Source organism: Phascolarctos cinereus, unplaced genomic scaffold (genome assembly GCF_003287225.1).
Source record: "Phascolarctos cinereus isolate Bilbo 61053 unplaced genomic scaffold, phaCin_HiC Scaffold_1;HRSCAF=81, whole genome shotgun sequence".
NCBI lineage: Eukaryota > Metazoa > Chordata > Mammalia > Diprotodontia > Phascolarctidae > Phascolarctos > Phascolarctos cinereus.
The window spans coordinates 20787115-20810702 of NW_027555514.1; the positions used below are offsets into that span (position 1 = coordinate 20787115).

The 23588-nt window shown below is 49.5% G+C and overlaps 1 protein-coding gene and 1 pseudogene across 2 annotated transcripts; one reads left to right on the top strand and one right to left on the bottom strand.

Moving 5' to 3' along the window:
• Positions 1-7597: 7597 nt before the first annotated feature.
• LOC110213133 (uncharacterized) lies at positions 7598-12925 on the bottom strand (annotated as a pseudogene). Its single transcript, XR_013485306.1, has 3 exons — positions 12749-12925; positions 12119-12244; positions 7598-12014 (listed from the first exon to the last, which is right to left on the bottom strand). The product of XR_013485306.1 is annotated as an uncharacterized LOC110213133 (transcript).
• A 2735-nt stretch (positions 12926-15660) lies between these two features.
• Positions 15661-23271, top strand: RPL14 (ribosomal protein L14). The gene is made up of 6 exons (XM_020993354.2): positions 15661-15785; positions 16841-16942; positions 20482-20576; positions 21944-22043; positions 22131-22184; positions 22950-23271. Exons 1-6 carry the CDS (start codon positions 15783-15785, stop codon positions 23232-23234), a joined length of 639 nt encoding a protein of 212 aa, XP_020849013.1. The 5' UTR covers positions 15661-15782; the 3' UTR covers positions 23235-23271.
• The last annotated feature ends 317 nt before the right edge of the window (positions 23272-23588 follow it).

A 23588-nucleotide genomic window follows, 5' to 3' on the forward strand; every position in this document is an offset into this window, starting at 1 on the left:
CCTCCGACTCTCCATGACCTCATTTGGGGTGATCTTGGTAAAGATACTGGAGTGGCTTGCCATCTCCTCCTCTAGCTCATTTTATAGATGAGGAAACCGAGGCAAACAGAGTGAAGTGACTCGCCCAGGGTCGCACAGCTAGGAAGTATCTGGGGCTGGATTTGAACTCAGATACTCCAGCCCTGGCGCTCTGTGCACTATGGGGCCACTTAGTGGTCTAATCTCATAATGACTAGCATTTGTAGAAAGGTTTGCAAAGTTTTTTACATATATTATCTAATATAATCCTCACAACAATCCTAGGAGGTAGGTACTAAATATTATCTCCATTTTACAGATGAGGAGACTGAGGCCCATATAAATTGAGTGACTTGCCCACAGTCACATAGCTAAGCGAGTGTCTGAGGTGGGATTTGAACTCAGAGCATCCTGACAAGGCTAGAATCAACCAGACTGAGACAGCAGATTACCTGGGCGAGTCTCACGGACCTGGAAGGAGCCAGCTGCGGACTCCCTCAGAGGCCTGGGATGCGACACAAAACTCATCTGACCATCAAGGCGGAAGAGAAGCAGGGTCCATCCTCTGCCCCCTCCTAGCTGTGTGCCTTGGGGCAGGTCACGACGTCTCCGCAGGTCTCAGTTTCCTCCTCTGGAAAGTGAAGGCACTGAACCAGAGGTCCCCGAGATCCAGGCCGGCTCTAAAGCTACGGCAGGCGGATGCCACAGGGAGGTCTGGGCTGTAGCCGAGCAAAGCAGAGGCAGCATGAAGGGAGTGGCCACACACCTGTGTGCTCCTCCTAAAGGACAGATCGCCCAGCCCAAGGCACGCATCCTATACCACCAGAAGGAGGAAGGCGATCACAACAAGCACAATACCAATGGTAACTGGCACTTGTATAGCACCTACTAGGTGCCCAACACCGTGCTAAGTGCTTTACGAATATCTCAATTGATTCTCTAAACAACGCTGAGAGGTGACTGTGATTCTTATTGCCATGTTACCACTGAGGAAACTGAGTTTAGGTGACTTAACCCAGGTTCACACAGCTAGTAAATGTCTGAGGCTGGATTTGAACTCAGGTCTTCAGGTTTGGCTTTCTATGCAGCGGGGCTCCCTCCAGCTGCCTCCAATGGGAGGTGTGGGAGGGGTGGGAGGGCTGACACCAGGCAGATGTTGCAGCTTGTAGGAGGGGATTGGTTGAACTTGAAATGAGTAAAATTCAGTAAGTGAGTTTCATGGCACAGGGACCCTCTGCTGATAGAGTGGACAGAGAGAACCAGGGCTACGAATCTGGGAATGAATGAGGAGATTGTCCTCTCTCATCCATCAATCGATCATCAGTATCTATTAATTGCTCAGTACTAAAAACCTCAGGCAGAAGTCAACTGGTCTCTGCCCTCAGGGAACTTATATTCTAACGAGAGAGACAAACACAGTGTTCTCATATGAGGAGATATAAAATATATCTTAAAATGAATACCAGATAGTTTGGGAAGGGGGTGTCCTCACAGCTTAGGAGACCAGGCAGAGAAACTTTCCTGTGTCAACCCAGCCTGAAGTACCATTCATAGGCTCATAGATGTCCAAACCTGTGAGGTCAATGTTATTACTGGCCGAATTTTACAGGGGAGGAAACTAAGGCCCAGACACTGACCCAAGGGCACACATGGTAAATGGCAGAGCTGGATTCCCACTCCCCCTCCAGAGTCCAAGTACAGGGACCTTCCACTGTACAACAGTCTTCCTCCTCCTTACCCCCAAATTAGGAGGGGGCAGAGGCCTTGGATGGGAGGGACTGCTTAAACCCTGGAGTCTAGATCAGGCATTCTTAGCCTTTTGTGTGTCCTGGACCCCTTTGATTATCTGGGAAAGCCTATGGGCCCCTTCTCAGAATCACGCTTTTAAATGTACAAAATACCCAGGTTACCAAGGAAACCAAATATATTGCAATAGTTATCTGTCTATCTATACCCACAGATATGTATGAGGTAGGTAACATATTTTATTTATATATATTATATATATACACATATATACATATACACAGATATGAAACATACACATAACCTGCTTGCATATATTTGTGTGTATATCTATATGCACACATACATACGTGTATGAATATGTGTGTGTGTATATGTGTATATATGTGTCTATATTGCTCGCAGACCCCAGTGTCATAACCACTGACCTAGATCCTAGTGTGGGACAAAGCCCCAAGTTTCTTGGTCTCAAGCTTCAGTCTTGTCATTTGTCGTCTGTAATCTGGGTCTATCCCTGTTCTGAATTACTATTCACTTCCAGGCCCTAGGCGATGATAGTCTGAGGCCAGAGAGAGGTAGAGGATGCCAGATGACCACCATGCTCTTTGTGGACTGGAGGGGAGGGAGCTGTGGATGGAGTAGCTGCTTGAGGAGAGAATTTGGAGGTCCAGCTGCCCTGGCAGTCTACACTCTCTGGAAGCAGAAACTGTGAAATAGAAGGGGGACAAGATCTGGACCCGAGGAATGAGGCTTTTCTCCCCGTCCGTTAGGAAGGCCTTTGGGTGAACCCGCTGGGTCCTGGGGGCACAGAGCTGCTCTAGTGGGAATGAGGATCCCAGCCACCGTGCGGGTAACAGTGGCTGGAAGCTTGGGTGCCCATCTGCCATGACTCATCTCTCTGTCCATGGTAACCAGGACGGGCATCAGAAGAGATGAAAACAGACCTGGGGCAGGAACAGCAGCTTGGCCTCACCTCTCCACTACCCTGGACTAGTGCTGAAACCAGGCCCCTGGAGGGGATAAAATCAGAAAAGGAAGTAGGAACTAGGGAGTAAGGAGGCTCCCAGGTGCCAGAGATTGTCCACTATGGTGGAACCCAGCAGAGCAGACCTTTGTTTCATTCAGTGATGATGCTTGGGACCTTCTCCCCATTGGAGCTATGTGGCCTGAAGAAGACTGAAGCTTCCAACCTTGGGAGCTCGAATGGGTAGGAGGAAGTGGCTGGTGGCCTGGAGCTCCAGACCGAGGGTAGCATCAATGCTACCTCCTCAAGGGACCTTCAGGACCCCTGCCCTGTGGAAGTTGAGAAAAGGACTTCTCTAGCAGCCATGCCACCTCTGGACATGAACTTAGTGAGACCAGTGCTAGGTAGGAATTCCTACATGGCTAAGCTCTGGGCCTGTTCCTCCAGAGAGTGAGGCAGTGTGGGGGGAGAGGAAAGGTTGTACATTTGTTCTTGGCTCTATCTTCAAACTAAATACCTCTTTGTATAAGCAAAGAAAGGAAGGAGGGAGATACAGGGAGGGGAGAGAGAGAGGGAGGAAGAGAGACAGAGAGACAGGGAGGGAAGAAGGAAGGAAGAAGGGAAGGAAGAAAGGAGGGAAGGAGGGGGGGAGGAGGGGAGAGGGAGGAAAGGAGGAAGAGAGGAGGGAGGGAAGAAAGACCAGGCGAAGTGGTGAGCCCAACCCTTCTCTCATGCAAAAGCACATTAAAACTTCCTTTTTAGTTCAATTGAAAAAATTAAGAAATAAATACCTCTCCAGGCTAAAGTCCTTTCCAGACTTGCCTAAACTTTACCAGTACTTAATCAAACTTCTCAGGAAACAATGCTTGACACTAAAATCCTTCCCAGACCCTTTTCTCTAAATCCTAACCTTTTTGTTTCAGAAAAATGTATAAAAGGTTAAGAATATAAGCTAAGGTCTGGGAAAACTGGATTAAGGATTGTAAGGAGGCTTCAAAGGAGAATACCTACAGATGGCGACTTCAGTTACCTGCTGGGCAGGAGTGAGCCCTAGAGTGAGTGGCCAAGAGGGACTGATTGGTTTTAAAGGAATGACTCTCTCTGGGCCAGCAGGAAAGATTAAGTGTCTGTTGCTACATTTGATTAAGTAAGATGTTCATTTTGTTGTGAAACTCCAGTGAGAGGCAGTGTGGTGCAGTGGTTAGACTGTTAGATTTTTTTTTTTTTTTTTTTTGAGTCCAGAAAACTCTGGGTTTGAATCCTGAGTCAGATATTTACTAGCTGTATGACTGAGTGAAACACTCTCTCCCCGCTTCAGTTTCCTTATTCGTACGATGAGATTCAGTGATTTCTAAGGTCTCTTTTAGCTGTAAATCTACAATCCTATGCCCTTCCATTTTGCAAACAGTAAGTGCCACATCATTTATTATAACTATACTATGAGCCTGCTGGCTGGATATACTTCTAATTTTAAGCTAAATGTAAAGTAGAAGGCTTGAAACACTTCTTATGTATTACTACAAAACATGTTTCAAAAGGCAGCTTTCAGAAAGCTGGGGCAGCTAGCCAGAAGGTGGCACGAGAAGCAGGGGACCTCGGGTCACGCCCTACCCAAATCAGGAATCTGGGTACGAGGCCCTTCCAAAGTGGTCATCCTGGCCTCTGCTTGAATACTTAGAAAGAAGTTTTGTTGTTCACTTGTGTCCAACTTTGTGACCCTACTTGGGGTTTTCTTGGCCAAGATACTGGAGTGGTTTGCCATTTCCTTTTCCAACTCACTGTACAGATAAGGAAACTGAGGCAGACAGGATTAAGTGACTTGTCCAGGGTCACACAGCTAGTAAGTGCCTGAGGCCAGATTTGAAACTCTTGACTCCAGGCCCAGCACTCTAACCACTGTCTCACCCAGCTACCCCACTTAGAATGAGGGGGAACTTGCTACCTGAAGGCACAGCCCATTTTGTTCTCATTAAGTTCTAAATGTTGTGAAGTTTTCCTTTATGTTAAACTGAAATCTGCCCCAAAGATTCACAGGCTTAGGACTGAAGGAGTGTAGGGCCCATCTATTCTGATCATCTCATTTTACAGTCATGGAAACTGAGGCCCATAGTAGTCACTAGGAGCCAGGATAATGGATTTGATGCTGAGAGGGCTCTTTCATCTCACAGCGGAGAGCCTAAGGTCTCAAGTACTTAAGAGTCTCTCCCAAGATCACAGAAATAGAAGTCACTGGGCCAGGATTTGAATCAAAGTCATTCCATATACTTTTTTATGCTGTTTCTTGCTCAGTTTGTAAATAACATTGCCAAGATTTGAGCCCAGGGTCCATCATCCCACCTCATCTCAGAGATCAGGAAACTTAGCCCCAACCAGGCTGCCTTCCCCAACATTACTCCCTCAGGCAATGGCAAGCATTGGGACAAGACTCTCTCTCAACCCCCTGACTTTGGGGCCAATGGATAGTCAAAAATGGCAGCAACCCTCATGGAAAACTTGCATTCCACAGGTAAACTGCACCTACGAGTCTGACTGTGTGTGAGGGATCAGAAGTGGGCCAGAGCAAGGGGAGGGCTCTGTACCCATCCATGGCTACTAGAAAAATAGCTTCAAGCTCTTGGGAGTCAGCAGCAAAGGGCCTCGGACTGGAAGCCTGGGTCCCTGGGACCTGGTCCTAGATCCATCAATCCCTAGAGGCTACTTGAAGCCAGCTAGCCCCCTGTCCTGGGACAAGTCACACCTCCTCCATCCTCTGGCTCAGCCTTCTTTGTAGGCAGTCTTCCATTCTTTGAAAGCCTCTCCACCTCACCTCCACCTTGACCCTCTGTATCCCCAGCACTTAGCACAGTAGGTGCTTAACAAATGCTTCTTGACTTGATTGGCTTTAGTTGACATAGTTTGCATATATTTCCTATTCTACCCTCCTCCTTTCTTTTCTTTCTTTCCTTTCTCTTCCCTCTGTCCACATAGGGTATCATACCCTTACCTGCAGGTACTCTGCCCAAAAGAATGCAAATTTGGACCACTGAAACCTCACAATATATCTTGGGGTTTATGGACTAGACTTTTTTAAGGACCATGCCTTAAACCCAAATCACTCAGGCTCTCACTGATTGGCCTACAAAAGGTCCCAGGCCAAGCCCCACTTGGTCATTGTTTAGGCCCCGATTGGCTCAGAGTGAATATAAATAGCAACTGTTTGTTTCAGCCAGAAACCCTAAGGCTCTTCTCCTCCCAGATGGATTTTTGTTTTTGGACTACATAAAAGAGGCCATTCTCTCCCTCATTTCTTACCTAGCCTTAATCACTGAAAGGATGTTGCCTCGGTTAGACTTAGCTCAAGGCCAACATCCTCTACTCTGTGGGGGTCATCTCCAGTGGTCCTGAGCTGCATCTGGCTACTGGGCCTAGATGGCTCCAGAGGAGAAAGTGAGGCTGGTGACTTTGCACAGCCCTCCCTCACTTAAATCCGATTCACTTGCATGTCACGGCACCACCTCCCTGATGTCACGGTCCTCTTTGAGGAAGAAGGACAACTTACATGAGGAATATTTGTCTCTTTCCACAGGGTGTAAGCTCCATGAGGGCAGGGACTGCTGTGTTTTGTCTTTGTATCTCCAGTGCTTGGCTTACAGTCAACATTTAACATTTGTTGACTCTGAGCTTAGCCCAGGTACCACCTCCTACAGAAGACCCTTCTAGATCCTACCTAGATATTCTTTCATTCCCCTTTCTGAAATCACTTTGTATGACCCCGTGCTTAGTACTGACATACTCTTCCCCCTCCCAGCTTCAGCTCCCTAACCACTTCCCCACACAGCCAATTACTTTTTTTGTACATTTACTTTTCTTAACAAAATGCAATCTGTGAACCAGGGGCCTGGCCAGCCTTACATCCCAGGATGGTCTTGAGGACAGAAGCACCTTCCCCAAGCTAAGACTTATCGAGATACAAAAGCCTCTCCCTGAGCAGGAAAATTGTCTTTTTTCAGGCCTTCTACAAAAACTTACCACACCAGGAGATAATGTAAGAAATGACGTGTGTGATGAAGTTAGAGAAGCCTGCAAAGATCTACATGAACCGATCCAGAGGGGAGTCACCAGAACCAAGAAAACAACATATACATTGGCCATGACATCAAAAATAGAAAGGATGGATGTGGCAAGATGATTCAGAACAAGCACGACTCTAAAGAAGAGACAGGAGATGCCCATATCCCTCCCCTGGGCAGGCGCCTGAGGCCCACAATACTGAACACTGCATACATTTGCAGACTTTGTGGATCACTTAAGTTGATTTTTCTTCTTGGTTTTGGTCTCTGTTATATGGGATGGTTCTCTGGGGAGAAATGGGGATACTGGGAGAAATTATCATGATATAAAAGAAAAACAAAAGACATCAGTGAAAATTCATTTAAAAAACAAATAAATGTCTGTTGATTAATAGATGGATTTTTAAGTGGAGGGAGAGGAGCTGGACTGGCTGACCTCTTCGGTCCTTTCCAGTTTTAAATCTGTGATCCTATGAAATTGGTCCGTCAGTTACCATTTATTAAGTGCCGACGATGTGCCAGTCCCTATGCTTAGTGACAAAGAAAGGCAGATCCCTGTCCAATGGGAGGAGCCATCCAAGATGTGTCTCTCTTCTCCGACTTTTCCAGAACCGTACCGACATCCACTCGGCTTAATGGACATCTTAACCTCCTTTCCTATTAAGTTAACACCTCATACCTTTCCATCTCCCTCTCTGAAAAACTGCCACACTAAGGGTCTTAAACTTTAACAGGTCACAGACCTCTTTGGCAGTCAAGGAAAACCTATGGAATCCTTTTTCCAGAATGATGTTTTTAGGTGCACAAAAGAAAACACACCTAATTATGAAGGAATTATATTCAAATACAGCCATCAAAACTACATCAAAATCATTATCAAAATACTTTACAACAACAAATTTGTGAGCCTTCCTCCCGCCCCCTTCCAGGTTAGGAAGTCCTGCTCTAACCTCCCAGGGGCTGGGCTTGGGGCATTAGCAGGCGGGTGGTTTGGTTGATTCAGTCAATCTCAACAGAACCATCGAGGATGGCCTGTCTCTCTGAAACCAGCTCCTAGATCCTTTCCTGGCAAGACTGTCCAAAGACTCGATCTATCAAACCTGTTCAGACATTCCTCCTTTACATTCCCCAACTCACTTTTTTTTTCATAATTTGTTTTTTACCAGTAAAAGAAGGGGAAGGGGGAAGGGTATTCAAATGATTCTAGATTTAGACAGCATCTTAATCTTAAGAAAAAACCCAAAACCAAATACCAGGTGTTATTAGTGTTATCTATAAAGGGCAGAGGCAGGGGTGAAGTGGATGAGAGCTGCTCTCAACGCAGGGAGACCGAGGTTCATGTCTACCCACTAATGCATCCTGGGCAAGTTGGAGGTCATGCAGTCCCTTTACAGTTGGAAAAACTGAGGCTTTGAAAGGTCACACACCTAGAGTGTCTGTGTATGTGGGGAGGCCATGACTCCCAAAGTATCCAAGTGGCCCCCAGAGTCATCCATAATTAATCAATAAGTATGAATTTAGATACCTACATTATGCTAATTACTGTTGTTCAGTCCTGTCAGACTCTTTGTGACCCCTAGGACTGATACTATAAAGACAAAATCAGAACACTTCCTGTCCTCACAGAACTTACATTCCGGGGGGGGGGGGCAGCGGGGATGACCTGGTCACATCTAAGAATATGGGAGCCCAGGCAGTTTGGGGAAGGAGGGCATAGCAGCCAGGAATAATTCTACTTCTGCCACCTCAGTCACAGGGCTTGGGGGAAGGAAAGGGTTCCCACTTCCATGAAAACTGACCAAGAGCCTGGACACACAAAGACAGGCTTGTAATCCTAGTGCATTATTTTTATATGTTCTTTCTTTGGGCAGTTGGGGGGTGGGGATCTGGACCTCCCTGTGCATAAACTCCCTCTACCAAGGCGGGTCTGTACCTGCCTCGGGCACATGGAGGTGAGACTCGCTGAGGGTCACCCAGGCAGTAAATGTCAGATGCTGGCCTTTAGTCACTAGGCTATAGGGACTCTCTCTCTCTCCAAATCTGAACTACTATCAGAGAAGAAAGAAACCTTCCATTTCTTCTCCTAAACCGTGTAGGTTCAAACAAGAAAATATGGAGTGTTTCTGGGTGGCCCAGAGAGCACGCCAGCTGCCTGGGCTGTGGTCACTGCGGCTTTGGGGAAGCCGTCCCCCATTGCCCACATTTCACCTGAATCTGCAGGAGATGCTGGCCCTGGTGTCCTGCTTCTCCCACTGGGATTCACACCCAAGAGGGCAGCTCCCTCTCTGCAAGGCTTCCGTGGTAGGGTATAACACCTATGCACGCCCAGTGACAGCTGGGTCGCTCAGGTGTGCTGATGGGTGCGAGGAGGGACAAACGAGAGACCCCAGAATGCTTTGGGGACTGTTTCCTCCAGACCCAGTCCCTCTCCCCAAGTTTTAACATCTAGACACAAAACTGAGGGAGTCATCAGGGCCTGACAATGACAGCAAGTGTCAATGTTCTACCCAAGCTTCTGTTTCCTGTTGGGTTACAAAACTCTGAATTTTCATAGAGATTCAGCTCCCACCCAAAAAAAATGTAGTAAGTAAGGATCCACAGGCCCCAGGCAGGCCTTCCTCACTTTTCTGAGAGGGAAATGTGGACAGAGCACTGTTCTATTTGCTTTGGAAAACCTCCTTTTAAACAGAACTGTAAAAAACCAAACATCCAAAGCAAGCTGAGGGAGCAGCTAGATGGCACAGTGGATAGAGTAATTGGCCCTGGAATCAGTAGGACCTGAGTTCAAATCTGGCCTGAGATACTTATTAGCTGTGTGACCCTGGGTAAGTCATTTAACCCTGACTCCCTAAAAAAATAAATAAATAAAAATTTAAAAAATGAGTTGAGCGCAAGTGAAGCCCGGGATAAGCCCCGTATTAGTTACTAGGTACAGGTATAAACCACCAGAGACCCACCCCTCCCACTTAGGCCTCCTCATCTGCCCCAACTTGCACCTGTGGTTTCCACCCTACCCGGACCCCTGAGTGAGTCAGTGTGTGAACAGATGGAGACCCCCGAAGACCTGGTCCACATCCACCGGGATGTCCTGACAGATGGATATTAGAGCCAGGCTCATGAGTTGGCCTCCCTTCCCCGGGCTCCTCTGCCACATTTCAGCCCTCTGCAGCTCCCGGGAGGACCGTTCCCCAGGGGGATGCTGATGGGCATGGTGGCCAGGATAGAGAGGGCCACGCTGATGCTGGGGAAGCAGACCGGGTTCAGATGCTGCAGGGTACCCAGAAGGCTGCTGGGCCTCCCTGAGCACCTCTGTCCAGTTTGCTCTCCACCTCTGCAACTCCGGGCGAAAACTGTCCAGGCTGGGGAGGTCCCCACGGAAGGCCTCGTAGAGAGCCACTTCAGCCTCCTGGCTGTCCAACACAGACAGCTTGTCCGGGAGGAGGTACTGAGCCAGGAAGTGGGGAGAGCTGTCCAGCAGATGCTCCTGGAACTCAGAAATGGCGTGCTCCAGAAACGGGATGAACAAGGATGTCTGGTAGTCCTCCTGGAGGTCCTGGGTGCCAAAGGCCTATGGGGCTGCCGGCCGGCCACACATCAGGGACGGGAACTCCTCGACCCCAATGCCAGCAGCTAAGCGTCTCACATCGTCGTAGAGCGACTCGAACACGGGGTCCTCCTTGTCCTTCATTTTCCAGAACCTCTGAAGGAGGATATTTGCCTCTTCTGAGAGAAGGACGAGATCATCCACCTGCTGCAGGTGCAGGTCTAGGTGAAGGGCCTTGGTGCATGAAAGGACAAACGCGACACAGACCAGGGTCACCAGAAGTCAAACTTGGTGATGGAATAAAAGAGCCTTTCGGCCTCACCGTTGTCCTCCGCCAGCTTCTGCAGGGCCTCGAGGACCTCGGTGCACCCGTCTCGCAACGAGCTGAGCACATCCACAAGGTGAGAATGTTGGGGGCCAGCTGTGCTCTGAACCTTCTCTGGACCGTCTTCCTCATCCTCCTCCCCAGGGAGGCCCTCAGCACCAGGGGCCAAGGACCAAGTTGCTCCGCAGAGGACTTCAACACAAGGGAAATTCTGCTCAGTGTGTCTAGTAACTTGGTGACCAGCGGCAGGACGCAGGAGTGCACGACAGCTGTGGTCAGCTGGTGCATAGTGGAGGCTGAGTAGGCAGCCTCGGGAAGGAGATTGCAGATCCCTGCCCCCTGCCCCCTGTGGGGGCAGCCCCCCTGGTGGCCGTAGCTCTGCAGGAGCTCCTTCTGCAGACCCCTGGCCACCATCCTCTGCAGGAAGAGCTCAGACAGGCTCTCCTCTGCCTCCCCAGACACCTCCACAAAGTCAAAGGGGTCTTGGCAGACCTCCACCCGGCCTTCTCCAGGGCGATGCGCGAAGTGCAGGGAGAGCGAGAGGGAGAACTCCCTGGCAGACGGTTCCAAGCTCTCGCCGACGATCAGACTGAAGAACCCGACTGCTCTGACCCTGGCCTGGACCCTGCTCTGGATCTGAAGGCCAGCCAGCCTGATGAGCTCCTCCTGTGTCCGTTGGGATGCTTTGGGGGTGGCGCAGGGGCTGCCGTTCAGACTCTCCTTGAACAGCGGGTCCAGCTTGGCCATGTAGCGACAGTGTGGACAAGGTCTTGGCAAGGGTGGGCCTCAGGCCCAACAAGATGCCCTGTGGGCCGCAGAGTAGGATGACCATCTGCCCCAGGGCGGGCTGGCCCCACTCGATCAACTGATCCTTGCACTCTTGCCTCCGTCTTGACCGCGGCCCCGCCGTGCTCCTGGGACCTGCTGTGCCTCTCAAGGATCTTTTTGCCATTGGACCAGTCCTTCAAAGGGCTGGATGCCAAGACGGTCTCCTTGTGGCTGTTAAACACAAAGCTGGGCCCACAGAAGACTCCGTCCAGGTGCCGAGAGTACCGGGCAAACGGGTAGTCCCGAAGGAGCTGGGCGCTGCAGCGCCCCTACTTCTGGCTGGCGCCTGAGCTCATCAGCCTCTTGGGGAACTGGAAGTCGGAGGGGGGCAGCCACAGGATGCCCCTCCTCTGTGCGAGGGCCAGGATCCAGCGGTCTAACAGGCCGATGTCTTCCCCGTGGGGGGCCTCTTGGGCGGCCCTGGCGCTGACTGCTCCCAATGGCCCCTGCTTGGTGACCGAGAGGTCCGGCGCCTCCCTGCTGCGGGGCCGGTCCTGGCCATCCGGTTCCATCTCCTGCTCGGCGTTGGGGTCCTCATGCCTGTCGACAGAAAGGGGAAACAGACCTGTGAGTCCCCCTCTGCCTCCAGGGAGCCAGTCTCAGTTTCCCAACATGACCCAAGGTGACCCTCGGAGGTCACTTACAGGCCCAGCGAGGACGTGGGGGCTTTGGGCAGCTTCTGGGACACCTCTTGGGCCGGCCTGGACGTCTTCCTCTTCCGGGCACCCAACACGCACTTCCTCTGCAGGGCTGGCTCCTCCATCCCGGGGCTGGGAAGAAAACAAGGCACGCTTACCTGTGGGTCCCACATGGCCCCCTCCCCCAACCTGTCTGTTGCCAGGTGTGCAGTGGACACAGCCAAGGACCCTGTCAAACCTAACCCCATGCCAGATCTGGAATCTGGGATCTGGGTTCGAGTTGTGCCCCGGCCATGACCTTGGACCCTTGGCCTCAGCTTCTCCATCTGTAAAATGGACCCCTGGGTCCCTGCCAGCTCCAAGCCCTGTCTACACCCTCTCTTTGGGGAGGAGGGGAGAAGCAAGGGAGTGAGGGAAAGGCGATGAAGGGGGGCAGAGGCTTCGCCTCCTAATCCCACCGTAAGTTGGGGAAAGCATCCCCATAACTGGGAAGGACCAGGGCCCCCCTTTACAGGTGAGAAGTCCGAGGCACAGCACGTCCACCGCCCACGCCCTGCACTCTCTCCAGGCTGGCCGCGCCCCCAGCTCGGATGGGTGCACCCGGCCCCCTTCAGGAAGCGCTGCCGCGGGTCCCACCTCCGCGCGCTTGCCTCCCTCTCCAGCCAGCCTCGGCTCCGGAGCCGCTTAGCGCACAGCGTAAGCACTGAGGACGCCACTTCCAGAGCCCCGGAGGCGGGGCGAGGAGGCAGGCGTTCTCAGGCCACGCCTCTGAGCATCCTTCCGTCAGCCTGCCATGTTTGTTGTGGTAATGTCGCTTCCCGTTCAATGACTGAATAGATGAGATTCACTCGGAAAAGGGGGCGTGGTGACGTGATTGAGTCACAGTGGGGCGTGGAATATCTTGGTTCAGGGGAAAGAACGCTGAACTCCAAGTAGAGACAGGGCTTGGAGTTCGAATTCTACCTCTGCTACTCCCTCGTTTTATGGCCTTGGGCAAGGAATGATGTGTGCTTCCTAATTCTGGCTGCACCAAGTGGTTCCTAGCGCTTAGAGATCACTGAGCCCTGAACCCATCCTCCCCATTTTAAGCAGAGGGAAACTGAGGCACAGGTGGAACCAGCTAGTAAGATTTGAACCCGACCCAAGTGCGGTGCTCCAGCCACAGTAACGCATGCTCAGTTCAGCCCAATTCAGCAAACCCTAGTTAAGAGCTAGCTGAGACAGGGGGAGGACTGCTATGTCTGCTTGCATGTGGAGAGCATCTGGAAATGGTTCGAGCTTAAGTATTTACAAAATTCAATTGCAACCCAAGCAGATTTGGGCAGCTTACGATGCGAAATGAGGTTTCTAGGCACAGCTCTGACCATGCTGGAGAAAAGGCTAAACACAAATTCATCCACCTGCCCTGTAAAGCCATCCACCATCTGGCTCAAGCTGCCTTTCCAGAGCTGTGTCCTAGGCCTTCACTTTCAGCTTCTCCACCTTGTAGCCATGCTTGGAGTTCCTGGTGGGCCCCCAGACTACATACGCCATCCCCCATCTCACCTGTGCCTCTTCCGATCCTCAGTGTCTGTCAAGACTCACGATGCAGGTTCCCTTTACTGCAGAAAGCCTTTCCTAATCACAGTGGGTCTGAGTGCTTGCTTCTTCTCAAATTAGGTTTTCTTCCTTTGTCTTTATACTCAATGTTTCTCCCAGCAGCAGAATTTTAAGCAGAGACTGTTTTGGCCAGTAAGTCAGTCAATAAGCATTGATTAAGTCCTAAGAGAGATGTGGAGGTATGTGGGGTGTTCAGGAGGCACCAGCACCTCAGGTGTGAGGGCTGCTCATTCACCTTTGGTGTCTACCCATCACCCAACTCTGCTGCATGTGTATCAGCTAGAAGTGGTAAAACTGTATTGGTAAATGAATCACACCAGGTTCAGGGTAACCAAACATCAGTGAGTTAGGTGGATGTCCACCCCAAGCATGTGAAGACTTCTGGTGGAATGGGCAGATGAGAACATTTTGTTCTAACAGGCTGTGAAGGTGGCTGAAGGAAGCAGCAGATGGGGGGGGGGGGGTTGAAGGACAGTGTAAGGCTGAGCTGGTTTATGGAGCAGCCTGGGAAAGAACTGAGGGGTTTGGGGGTGGAGGATAAAGAACAGGTCAGGAAGAGGGAGAAGGGGAATGTCAACCCGTCATGGTCAGATAAAGGAATGTCAGAGTTCTTCAACATAGAAGTGGGCCATGTGGGTCCAAAAGGAGGGAGGGGAATCAGTCCAGCTGTACCCCAGGCCCCTGTCAGACCACCCCTAGAATACTGTGTTCTGCTCTGGGGCCGAATCAAGTGTTATTTGTAGGACAGAAGTGAGGAGGCCCCTGCTAAGGCTCTTCACAGCAGAGCTGGGGTTCCCTGCCCCTCAGGGGCTGAACCCGGATTTAGTCTGTGCCCCTCCCTGACTCCTGGAGGAGTCGATAAGTAGCAGTTATGTAGCACTTTAAGGTTTGCAAAGCACTTTACAAATAGGATCTCATTTGATCCTTGCAGCAACCCTGGGAGGTAGGTCCTATTATTTTGGTCCCCATTTTACACTTGAGGAAACTGAGGCAGCAGAGGTTAAGTGTTTTGCCCAGGGTCACATAACCAGTACATGTCTGTGACTGGATTTGAACTCTGCTCTTCCTGCTCTTCTGCGCTAGGTGGTACAGTGGATAGAGCACTGGAATCAGGAAGACATCTTCCTGAATTCAAATCTAGCCTCAGAGGCTGATAACACTTATCAGGGATGTTACAACAGGGTTTAGACTGGACTGTATGTTAAACAAAGTGAGGCAGAACTTGCCCTCTGGGAATTTCCACTCTACTTCCCGGAGGCCCCTGGGCTTCTCTTTCTTTTAAATTATTCTTTTAAATTTCTTTTAAATGTTTTCCGACGCTCGGCAGAGTTTCCGCGTTTTGTTTTGTTCTGTTTTCTGTAGGGGGTGGGAGGCTGGTTCCCCACCCCCGCCCAAGTAGGTGATCGTGCATTTGCAGAAAGTGAAGGGAAGGGGCATGGACCAGCATTTATGTGATACCTACTACATACCGGCGGTGAAGCCTAGGGACCCCTTCTCAGAATAGTTTTTAAATGCATAAAATCAAATGCAAAGGATTACAAGGAGGCCAACGAAGTTGAAATGAAATCAACATTCTTTTAATTCCAGGGGCCCACTGGATCATAAGCTCCTCGAGGGCAGGGGCTGTCCCTCCTGTGTTTGCTGGTGGACCCCACGTGACCGCAGAGCCAGAACCCCCACCCCCCCCAAACGGACTGGTTGCTCTCTTCCAGCGCCCGATTTCCCCCCACAGAGGGAAAATCACCCTGGGACGCTCCGAGCCCAACTGAAGTCACGTGGAGTTGCCCTTGCGGGAGCAGAAATGTCCGGGGCCAATTGGGCGCATGCGCAGACGCAGTACCACGCCCAGTCATCGCTCTTCCAGGGGCCGTAAGAGCCTTTTCAGGCTTCCCCACCCCGCCCACTCGAGCCGGAAGCGAGCTTCTCCCAGTGCGCGTGCGTCTGAACTAGTCGCCTAGCCAATCAGAGTCTATTACGACTCCTGTACGCGCCTGCCGGCGTGGGGCGGGAGCTGCACTCTGCACGTGCGCAGTCCTCTGCAGGCCCTTCCTTCTCGTTCGGCGCCGCCAACATGGTGAGTAGGATCGGGCTGGGGCTCCGGGCCTCGGGGCTTGGGAGGGCCTGCTGCTGGGTCTCTCGTGGGCCCGCCGGGTTCCGAGAACCTAGCAGGCGGTCGCGAGAAGGACGCTGGTGGTGGGAGGGGGCGTGGAGCCGCGTCAGGGCAGACGGGGTGAGGGCGCGTTCTCCGGCTCCCGGCGCGTGAGGGGAGGCCGAGGTCGGAGCCGCTGCCGGGACCTAAGGCGCCTGCGCAGCTCTCCGCCGGTTCGTGGTGCGCCTGCGCGGGGCCAGGGTGGCCAAGCCTCGGTTTGCCTCAGCTCTCGGGCCACGCGGACCCTGGGGTGGGGTGGGGAGCGGAGGGGTCGGGGGGAGACCGCCGCGCCCTGCCCGAGGGCCGAAGCGGGGACTCGGGCAGCGGCCCCGGGGTCATGCACTTATCCTCCTCCTATTAAGTGTCAGTCGCGATACCTAGAAAGGCCGCGATAATCGTGACCCCCGGAGCTCAGTCTAATAAGGGAAGAGCGTGCAAGCGGTCGCCTCCAAACACGATAGGGACGGGCTGGATTGGAGGGGCCTCGGAGGCTTCCGAGGAGAGAAAATGGAGGTTAATGGCCTTGCCTGAGGCACCGGGGTGGGGGCTAGGGGGTCCTCTTCACCCCGAGCCCAGACCTCCTTCCTCTGCCCTCGGAATGTTCCTGATCGCCCCTCCTGGAGGAAGGAAAGTGCCGGGAGTCTTATCCCTTTTGCAAATGGGGAGACTGACCCCAAGGGAGTAGAGTGACCAACAGAATGAAGAGCTTAACAAGTTTTAAGTGAGAGGTCCTGGGTTTAAAACTCAGTCCTTTGACTCCACTGCATAGGGGCCTGAACGGCGTTGGTCTAAGCTCAAATCCAACCAAAAACTCCCCGGCCCTGGTTGTAGCTTTGGGCCACAGGAGAGCTTGTTGCTCCATCATTTGTCCTGCTCCTTTACTTACTGACACTTGCTAGTGGCTGCTGCAGTAGTTTAAATCTTTATTTTTTGTTTAACAGTAGTCCTAATGGTTTTTTTATTTCCCCCCTCCCCCACAGGTATTCAAGCGCTATGTGGAAATTGGCCGAGTGGCCTACATTTCCTTCGGGCCACATGCCGGCAAGCTGGTAGCTATTGTGGATGTTATTGATCAGAACAGGGTAGGTTTAAGTAAACATTGGTTTTTCCATAGGTGTTCAATATTGCCGAAGTGTCAGCTGCTAATAATGCTTTGTATTCTTTAAGCCATCTTCACATTATTTCTGAGTTTCACCACAGCACTTGTAATCTAGGTTGCATTACTCCAATTTCTGGTCCACAACTCCTGGTGATGAAGCTCCCCTTCATCTGTTGACAACTTCAAATCGAGTCGTTATTACATAACACCTGCTCTGTGCCAGGTACCGTGCTAAGCATTGGGCCTCAAGAAAGGCAGGAGACAGTCTCTGCCTTCAAGCAGCTCATGCACTAGTGAGGGAGACAGCATGCAAACATGTATGGGCAAACTGTTGTGGAACTTTACACAGACTGGATAAATTGGAGATAACAGTCTGCAGAAGAAACTAGACTTAAGGGGTATCTGGAACATGCACATCTGTGGAGAAGGGATTTTAGGTGGGACTTAAAGGAAGCTAGAGAAGGCAGGGGGCAGAGGCCAGTGTCAGTGGGTCAGAGCTGTTAGGGTGTGGGTTATGAAGGGTTTCATATTTGTTCCTGCAGGTCATAGGGGGAACTGGAGTTTATTTAATGGGGAGAAAGGCAGTGACGTGGTCAGAACTACTTATGAAGGTCAGGTGAACAGCGAAGTAGAGAATGGAGTGGGAAGAGACTTGAGGCAGGCAAACCCCTCATCCCCCCAGCTATTTCAGTAGTCTAGGAGTGAAGCGGTTAGAGTTTGTACTAGAGAGAAAGGGGTATATTCAAGAGATGTTTCAAAGAGAAGTGAGAGAGGGAGGAGTTGAGGATAATGGCTGGGTGACTGAGAGGGTACCCTCCACAGTAATCTGAAAGGTAGGAAGAAGGGAGGGAGGGGTTGGGAAATGCTAATGAATTGAGTTTTAGACACATTGAGTTTAAGATGTCTACGGGACATCCAGGTTGAAATGGCTGATGAGTACTTAGAGCTTGGAGGTTGAGAGAGATGTTAGGGCTGGAGAAGTGAGAATTATCAGAATTGAGAGAATTGAATCCAATCCAAGGGGGCTGATGAGATCAATAAGTGAAATAGTATAGAGGGAGTAAAGACCCACCACACACTGATGAAGCACCCTTTCAAGGGGAGTGGGCCTAAACCTGAATGAAGATGGAACAAGTGAGCCTGAGAAGGAACGGTCAGTTGAGGGAGGAAGTTAGCAGAACAGGGTAATTGACATGGTCAAAGGCTGTAGAGAGATGAGGAATTAGGGGGATTGAGTAAAGGTAATTAGATTGGACAATTTGGTAATTTTAGGAGTCGGAAGCCAGATTTGAGCCTTTAGGAGAGAGGAAACAGACACTACCTGACCTCAGGTTTAGTTACCAAAGAGCAGAGATATGTGGTTGATAGGTGGCTATTGGGGGAGACCTGGGGATGTTTGCAGGCAGTAGGGAAGCTGCCAGGATGTGGGGAGAGATTGAAGATAGGGGAGAATAGGGGTGATAGAGCAGTCAGCTGGAGGATCTGGGATGGGATCATGCCATAGGAGGTCCGTGTAACTCAGGGGTGAAGGAAAACTGATTTGTAGCTTCATCTTAGAGCATTGATGTGCACTCACTGTTTTATCCATGGTTATACAGTAGACACAACTTCAACAGGGGGTCTTCCTGACCCTTAAGCCATCTTTCCTTTCTTCCATGCTCCCAGAAAGAAACAGGCTCAGAGAGGGTAAGGGACGTACCCAAAGTCACACAGTTTATGAACCTGAGTTAGGATTAGGATTGAGGTCTGTACCACATTGTGTACTTTTCTTAAGATTTCTCAACAGTGTTTTTAACCACGGTGTTACTTTGGAGAGATGATGATCACTCAGCAAATATTCACTACTTTATTGCATTAGGTACTGTAGGGAATACACAGAAGGTTATGTGTTCTTAACACTTTGCTATGTGTCTTACATAAATTACCTCATTTGATCCTCATAACTATCCTCTGGGGTAGGTGCTGCTGTTATCTCCATTTTTTTCAGGAAACTGAGGCAGATAGAGGATAAGTGACTTGCCCAGGATATCACACAGACAGTGTCTGAGGCGAGATTTGAATGTCCTGACCCCAAATCCAACACTGTCTGCTACACTGTACCACCAAGCTGAGGACAGCTTCAGGTGCCACACATTCATGAGTTATGAGGCCCACAATTTAGTCCATTCTTAATCCTTCAGTATTTATATGTCTCCCTGTCACGAGGCAGGCAGGGTACAAAGGTAAAAGGGGTTTAGCATCGAGTGGAGAAGAGAAATCATACACAAAGCCATACTTTGGAGTAGAATACAAATCCATAAAACAGGAGGTGGCACATCCCATCCATCCATCCTCATCTGACTCACCATGTCGCTGCCCTTGTCAGCTTTTACCCAGGTATTTCATAAAAACAGATTTGACCAAGTTAGTTCACTCCTCACAGGTCTTCCCATTGCATTTAGGATAAAAATAATCTGGAATTAATGCTTCTGCAGTGCCACCTTTCCAGCGTGTTTCATATTACTTTCATCCACTTCTCAGCTCTGCCCTCTACCACGTCACACACATGTCCCCATATTGTCTGGCATCTCATTTCTCTGTCAGAATCTCCAAGAACTTCAACTCCCAGGCTAGGTACCATCTCCTTAACCCTCCTTGGTTCCCCCAGCCAAGTGTTTTCTCCCCCAGATTTTCCTGGGCTGCTTTGTCTGAAGGGATGCTTTGCTCTCATCACCCCCATTTTGTATCATACTGATCTTTCCAACAGATTGGAAGATCCTGGACAGTGGAGACTCATCTTTAGAATGTTTGTTCCAGCGCTTGGTGAAATGATTAATAAGTGTAGTAACCACTCATCTGTGAAATGGGAATAATAGCACCTACATCAAAGGGTTGTTGGGAGGACCAAATAAGATAACTGTAAAATGCTTAGCACAGGGCCTGGCATACAGTAAGTGCTATATAAATACTGTTATTATTTGTTTAAAATTTGGGGCTTGTGAAGTAGTAGAAAGTAAATAGTTTTTTGCCTGATCTGGAAAAGGAAGTCATAAGAATAGGGTTTCTTTTTTACTTCACCCTTCTTTGTGATTTTGGGGGTAGTGTTAACATGGTAATGATGTCAGACTTTAGCGAGTACTGAAGTTAGTGAGCATTTCTTGACTACACTTCAGTTGCCAGTTGGGGGTTTTGAAGTATGAATTATACACAGCATAATCTGACTTGATTTTACTTAGAAGCAAATTATGGTGCTCCTTGGCCTTTTAAACTCCCCCAGTGAATTGGATGTTTCCACCTCATTCAGTGAATGTGGAGTGCCCACTGTGGAGAATGTAGAAGAAATGGAAGCCATGGTTCTGTGCCTGTAATTGTACAGTTGCGCTGTATTTCCTGTTCTTTGTGGAGCACCGTTTGGAAAAGGAGTTCTTTGGTGGTCGTCAGACATGTAGTTTGAGCTTGGCACACTTCATTTTCCCCTGATATTCCTGTGCCTTGTAAGGATGGGACTGAAGGATGACTGGGTCTTGCCCTTGTCTGTTTCAGGCTTTGGTTGATGGCCCATGCAGTGGTGTGAGGAGGCAGGCCATGCCATTTAAATGTATGCAACTTACAGACTTCGTTCTCAAGTTCCCACACAGGTAACTTTTTCTTTTCATTGTTTAAACAATATTTGTCCGTTTGTTTAATTCAGAAGAACTTGGGAAAATTCATTTTTCTCTTCAGCAATATCTAACTACTTTAAACTGTACATATTTAACTATCATAGCACTGAGTGGTGTAAATGGCAGTGTTTTATGGGTTTTTCTTTTGCCATTGTAACACTGGAGTGTATTGGGTCCTTTTCTTAGCTTGCTGAAAGACCATAAAACATTAAGAACAGTGTATGCTGGAGATGCGTGTGATGATTATTTGAGGCTCCAAGAGATTGACTGACATGCGCTGGCCAGATTTCTGTGGGCTGTCAAGACTGAGGGCCAAACCCTTGCCTCTTGTATTTTGTTTGTATCGTGTGACAGCTCACTTTCTCCATGTGTCGGCTTTACCCAAAAGCAACTGGCCTGGTACAGCAAGTATGGTGCTGCACACCCTTAGGAAGGGTCTTTAGACCTTCAGTAACAAAATTAGAATGGATGCCTGCCCGCTGGGCAGTCCACTGCTTGGGAGTCTTCACTGCCCCTGGCCGGGATTCTTCATAGGATTATAGAATAAGATTTTAAGATTTTCTTTTCATTTGATAGCTGAGGAAACTGGAGCAGGAAGAAGGGAGAGTGAGTTACCTAGGGACTCACAGGCTGAATTCAAATTCAAGTGTCCAGACCCCCAGACCCAGGGCTCCTTTCTGCTAGGCTTGGTTCCCTTCTTTGAGTGGTCACTTTTATTGAGTTTTGCAGAAACAACAGCACACAAATTTCCTTCTGCTTGATGTGTCTAGGTCATACCTCCCAGACTAATTGCTTTCATCTTGGTGTTTCACTGAGAAGACGCTTAGTTATAACCCTGACTTTAGCTTGGTCAGAAGCCCCAGACCACATTGCTGTATGTCAGCTGGTTGATTAAGCTGCTTGTGCGTGCGTGACACTACTAGGCACAGGGTGTACAAGTCTAGTAAAAGATACTTATTGAACAGCCAGCAGAGGAGTCATGGCCTCCTGTACGGGCAAGAACTCTGCCATCGCCTTCTAGGTCTGGCTCTGAGGGACCTGCTCAGGAGCGTTGGTGGACCTTGCGTCTCCTTTGCTCAGGAAGTGGTTCCCAGAAGACCGGAAGAGTACTCTGGGACTTGTTCTTAAGTTAGCTCTCATGGTTCTAGCTTTGCTCTATAAAATGATTCTTAGTCAATGTTGGGTGACTAAGCCAGAGTGAAGGACAGATTAGCCTGAAGATAGCTTTTCAAAAAGAATGTCTCTTGCTAAAGAGCTCTGCAGCCTCAGGGCTGCTAATAGTTTAGTGTAAGTTCAAGTTCAACAAATTTGGAATATTGATTAATTTTGTTTTCTCTTTCTAGTGCTCGTCAGAAGTATGTCCGGGCTGCTTGGGAGAAAGAAAAGATCAATACAAAATGGAAAGCCACAAGATGGGCCAAGAAGATTGAAGCCAGAGAGAGGGTATTGATTGGGTGTTGGGTGGGGTGCCTCAAGAGTTCTTCTAACATCTTAGAGGTGTAGAAAAATTAATTTGTGTTTTCTCAACAGAAAGCTAAGATGACAGATTTTGACCGTTACAAAGTCATGAAGGCCAAGAAAATGGTAAGTGACAAGTTTTTCATGTTCTTAAAGTACTGGCTGTGTCAGAGGTGTCAGTGCACAACCTCGTTCGAGGATGGCAGGGTTCAGAGGGAGAAGCGTGCACCGCTCTAGAAACGGCCAGCTTTGTGGCTGCTTCATCTGGAAAGGATGCGGCAGCCTTTGTTTGGGGTTGCCATTTGACTTTTATTTCCACGTGCTCTGAGGCTCTTCTCCCACCATCTGAAATAAAGCTTGTCTAAGGAACCAAGCTGCCTGATCTTCACAAACTGGGGGTGCCATTGGCTGTTTCTTAACAGCTCATGGTGTTTGGATGGGTATAAGTCTGAGATTCCAGAGGAGAACTAAGTCTGCCTTTGAAACTGTTACTGAATTGTACGTTCAGAAGTCCTTGTGGGCCAGTGACCGTGTGTATTCACAAGATGGCAGATTTATTCCAAGAATTCATTTCCTCACAAAGCTATCATTCACATTTCTTATCATTCAGTAACATTCTTTCTTGTGAAGACCTTGGAGAGCTCAACTGTTGCTTGTTATAAGTGCACCCTTAGTTGGGATTTGGACGTTCCCACCTTGGTTTTGTTTACATCCTGACTCCAAAATTGATCACCTGGCATAATCTTTGCTAGTCTTAACACAGTCGGGACTGAACAGGATCCTTTCCTGTACACGTAGGGTAGATGAGCTGAGGACATTTGGGTGTGTAAATGGGGGCTCAGCAAACATTGATTAAGCAGTCATTTCTGTCCTGTTGTAAAACTATTTCAGAGAAACCGAATTATCAAGCATGAAGTAAAGAAGCTCCAGAAGGCGTCCACCCAGAAGGGCTCCCCTAAGAAGGGGGCTGCCCAGAAGGCACTGGCCACAAAGGTCTCTGCCAAGAAAGTCCCCTCAAAGAAGGCTGAGGGTCAGAAGGCCGCCCCCGGCCAGAAGGCTCAGAAAAGTCAGAAAGCCTCCGGCCAGAAGGCCCCAGCCAAGAAGGGACCCGCCCAGAAGGGACCCGCTCAGAAGGGACCCACTCAGAAAACAGCTGCTACAAAGGCAAAAAAATAAGAGGCTGCCAGAAATCAAATAAAGATTTTGCTACACACCTAATGTCTGGATGGTTCTTTGTGGAGTTGGAGTTTAATCCCATGTGATCGAGAGCCAGCCTTTGTCACATCAGTTCAAGTGACAGCTCTGCCGCTTAGCACCTGTGTGACCCTGGGCACGTAATTTATCTTATTGGCCCAAATTTATGATCCTAGCTTATCCAACTTAGAACTGACAATCATTGCCCCATGGTGTGGTGCACGCTCATCCGAGTGTGGCTGGATGGAGGTGGATGGACAGTTAAGTCTCTTGATGTTGCAGAGTTCTAAAAGCAGTTGCCTGACTGGAGTGGGCTAACTAGTGAGCAAAGAGCAG